The sequence below is a fragment of the Merops nubicus genome, unplaced genomic scaffold, assembly GCF_000691845.1.
Source record: "Merops nubicus isolate BGI_N331 unplaced genomic scaffold, ASM69184v1 scaffold24769, whole genome shotgun sequence".
In the NCBI taxonomy this organism is placed as follows: domain Eukaryota; kingdom Metazoa; phylum Chordata; class Aves; order Coraciiformes; family Meropidae; genus Merops; species Merops nubicus.
Genome location: NW_008633383.1, coordinates 1 through 2,816, shown reverse-complemented (window position 1 = coordinate 2,816; position 2,816 = coordinate 1). Strand labels below are relative to the sequence as shown.

At 62.2% G+C, this 2,816-nt stretch overlaps 1 protein-coding gene across 1 annotated transcript; it reads left to right on the top strand.

Annotated features, from left to right (window-relative positions):
* Nucleotides 1–1,919: 1,919 nt before the first annotated feature.
* LOC103780562 (ceramide synthase 1-like) lies at nt 1,920–2,662 on the top strand. The gene is made up of 2 exons (XM_008948252.1): nt 1,920–2,034; nt 2,478–2,662. The coding sequence occupies exons 1-2, from the start codon at nt 1,920–1,922 to the stop codon at nt 2,660–2,662; spliced, it is 300 nt and encodes a 99-aa protein (XP_008946500.1).
* Nucleotides 2,663–2,816: the final 154 nt, after the last annotated feature.

Genomic DNA, 2,816 nt, shown 5'->3' with positions numbered 1-2,816 from the left:
ATCCTAAATTCAGCCCCAGCAGAGGGGTGGGGGGCTGTCGTGGGAGCTGTCCCCACATCTGAGCTGCTTCCACACTCCCCCTCTGTGGACACACAAATAATTCATGCTTCCTGGGCTGGGGACTTTCTGTCTCTGCATTATTTATTCCCCCTTCAAGCTTCCTCCTCTTTTTCCTCCCGTGGCTCCTGTTGGCAGCAGCGAGCTCTGGCTGGGGGAGGATTGGGGGGGGGTGCTGGAGCTGTGCCCCTCTGCCCGCAGGGGACTGGGACAACTTGGCAGAGCTCTGGGGGGCTGCTGGGTCCTGCTCTGACCAGTGCTGGGAAATCCAGAGCTTGGAGTGAAGCCCTTTCAGGCTGGGACAATGCTCAGAGTGGAGTCTGTGCCGAGGGGCTTTTGAGGGGCTGGCGAGGGGCTGGCAGCCAGAGCAGGCTCTGCCCGGGGACAGCTGGGGCCTTAATATAGCCAGGGAGCAGCGTGGGGCAGGGCTGCCAGCTGGGCAGGGTATGGTTACCCTCAGGCATTTTGTTTTCCTCTCCAGCTCTCTGGTCTGTCCCCAGGGAGCCCTCGGCTGGGCCCCTTGGGTGGCACCAGCGATGGTCCCTGGGGTAGTTGCCCCAGCCCCGGTGCTGAGGAGCAGGATTGGTGCCCAGGAGGGTCCTGCCCAGAGCCTGGCTGAGCTGGGGGGGTGTGGGGCAGGGGTGGCCCTGGCACAAGGGGAGGTTTTACCCCAGGAGCTGAGGCTGCTTGGTGCTGGGGCTTTGCTTCCCATCGCATCACCGTGGCTGGAAGGGACCTCCAGGCTCAGCAGGTCCCCCCAACACTCCCATGACCATCAAACCCTGGCCCCAAGTGCCACTTCCACATGAGCCTGGCTGAGCTGGGGGGGTGTGGGGCAGGGGTGGCCCTGGCACAAGGGGAGGTTTTACCCCAGGAGCTGAGGCTGCTTGGTGCTGGGGCTTTGCTTCCCATCGCATCACCGTGGCTGGAAGGGACCTCCAGGCTCAGCAGGTCCCCCCAACACTCCCATGACCATCAAACCCTGGCCCCAAGTGCCACTTCCACATGTTTTTCTGAACCCCTCCAGGGCTGGGGACTCCAGCACCTCCCTGGGCAGCCTGGGCCAACCCCTCACTACTCTGCAAGGAAAGAAATTCTTCCTAATACCCCCTCAAAACCTCCCCTGGTGCAACTTCAACCCATGTCCTCTCATCCTGTCACTAGTAACCTGGGAGAAGAGCCCAACCCTCACCTCATTCCAGCCTCAAAAGGCTCTTTCCTGGGAGCTGGTGCTGCTGCAGGGTGCCCGTGGGCAGGGTGCTCTTGTTACAGCTTCCTCTTCTGGGTTTCCTCCTGCAGATTGCTCTTTTATCAGTTCTTGCCCATGTTCTGCAGGAGGCAGCTGTGGCCAGCCCTGCTCCTGGAGCCAGGGGGTGGAGTGGTGCCCAGGACATGTGCTGAAGGCTTCTGCCTCCTCCACGAGCTTTGCTTCCCCAGCCTCCCACCCTGGCCAAGCCTGAGGGGAAGGATCTCTGGCCTCCTGGTTTTCCCTGCTTCCCTTTGACCTTTCCATGCTGTAGAGGGGTGCCCAGGACATGTGCTGAAGGCTTCTGCCTCCTCCACGAGCTTTGCTTCCCCAGCCTCCCACCCTGGCCAAGCCTGAGGGGAAGGATCTCTGGCCTCCTGGTTTTCCCTGCTTCCCTTTGACCTTTCCATGCCGTAGAGGCAGCCAGAAGAGCGGGGCTGTGACCCTGCCTCCCCTGGCTGGGTGTGCCCACGGAGCTCCAGCCCCGTGCAGGTTTGGGGTGCTCTGCCCTGGGCTCCCCAGGACCTGTCTTTTTACCCTGCATGATGAAAATTCTCCCCTCTCCTTGCAGCCCTTTGGGGAGTGGTGCAACCTGCAGCCGAAAGATGCTGCCAAGATGCCTGAGAGTGCCTGGAAGCTGCTTTTCTACACGATATCCTGGTCGTATGGCACCTACCTGCTCTTCTTCACCGACTACCCCTTCTTCCACGACCCACCCTCCGTCTTCTACGGTACAGTAAGAGCCAGGGAGGAGAGGGCATGGACTGAGGGTGTCTGGGTGAGCAGGGGAATGGGAGCTGGGGTGTGAATGAGAAGGCTGAACCCCCAAATTGCCTTTTCTGTGCTGCTGTGGGGGCAGAAGGGGCAGCTGGGGCTGCCTGAGGTGGTTTGTCACTGTCACCCGGTGGCTGCAGCAGGGGCAGGGAGTGGGGTGGAGCAGGTAAAGCAGGAGAGAAACCACTCCAATGCCACAGGCAGAGTTTGGGAGCCAGGATACCCGGGTTCCCTTCCAGCCTTTGCCCCTGTGCTGACCCCTTGAGAGGGAGCTGGAGCTGCTGGGCACGGCCAGGACCTGGGGCTGGTGTCTGGGGCAGCTGCTGCTGCTGCTCGGGCGCTCCTGGGGGCTCTGTGCTCAGGGCTCTGGGCTCACCCGGGTGCCTTTGTCCCACCCCAGACTGGAAGAAGGGCATGGAGGTGCCCACGGACATTGCCATCGCCTACCTGATGCAGTGCAGCTTCTACGGGCACTCCATCTATGCCACTGCCTACATGGACACCTGGCGCAAGGACTCCGTGGTCATGCTGCTCCACCACGTGGTGACACTGACCCTCATCGCCGCCTCCTACGCCTTCAGGTGAGCTCCTGGAGGGGAGCTGCCCCCCTGCCAGCTGCCAGCCCAGCCCTGGGCACTGGGGCAGGAAAAGCTGCAGCCGTCCTGGGCTCACGGGCACGTAGCAAGGAGGGGTCTGGGTGGGCTGGGGAGGGTCCTGGGCTGGTGAGGGTCCTGGGCTG

Bases quoted from the DNA above. Each gene is read 5' to 3' on its own strand.
- LOC103780562 (XM_008948252.1), top strand. From the start codon at position 1,920: ATGCCTGAGAGTGCCTGGAAGCTGCTTTTCTACACGATATCCTGGTCG. The intron at 2,035-2,477 runs GTACAGTAAGAG...GTCCCACCCCAG, and splicing joins CCCACCCTCCGTCTTCTACG to ACTGGAAGAAGGGCATGGAG.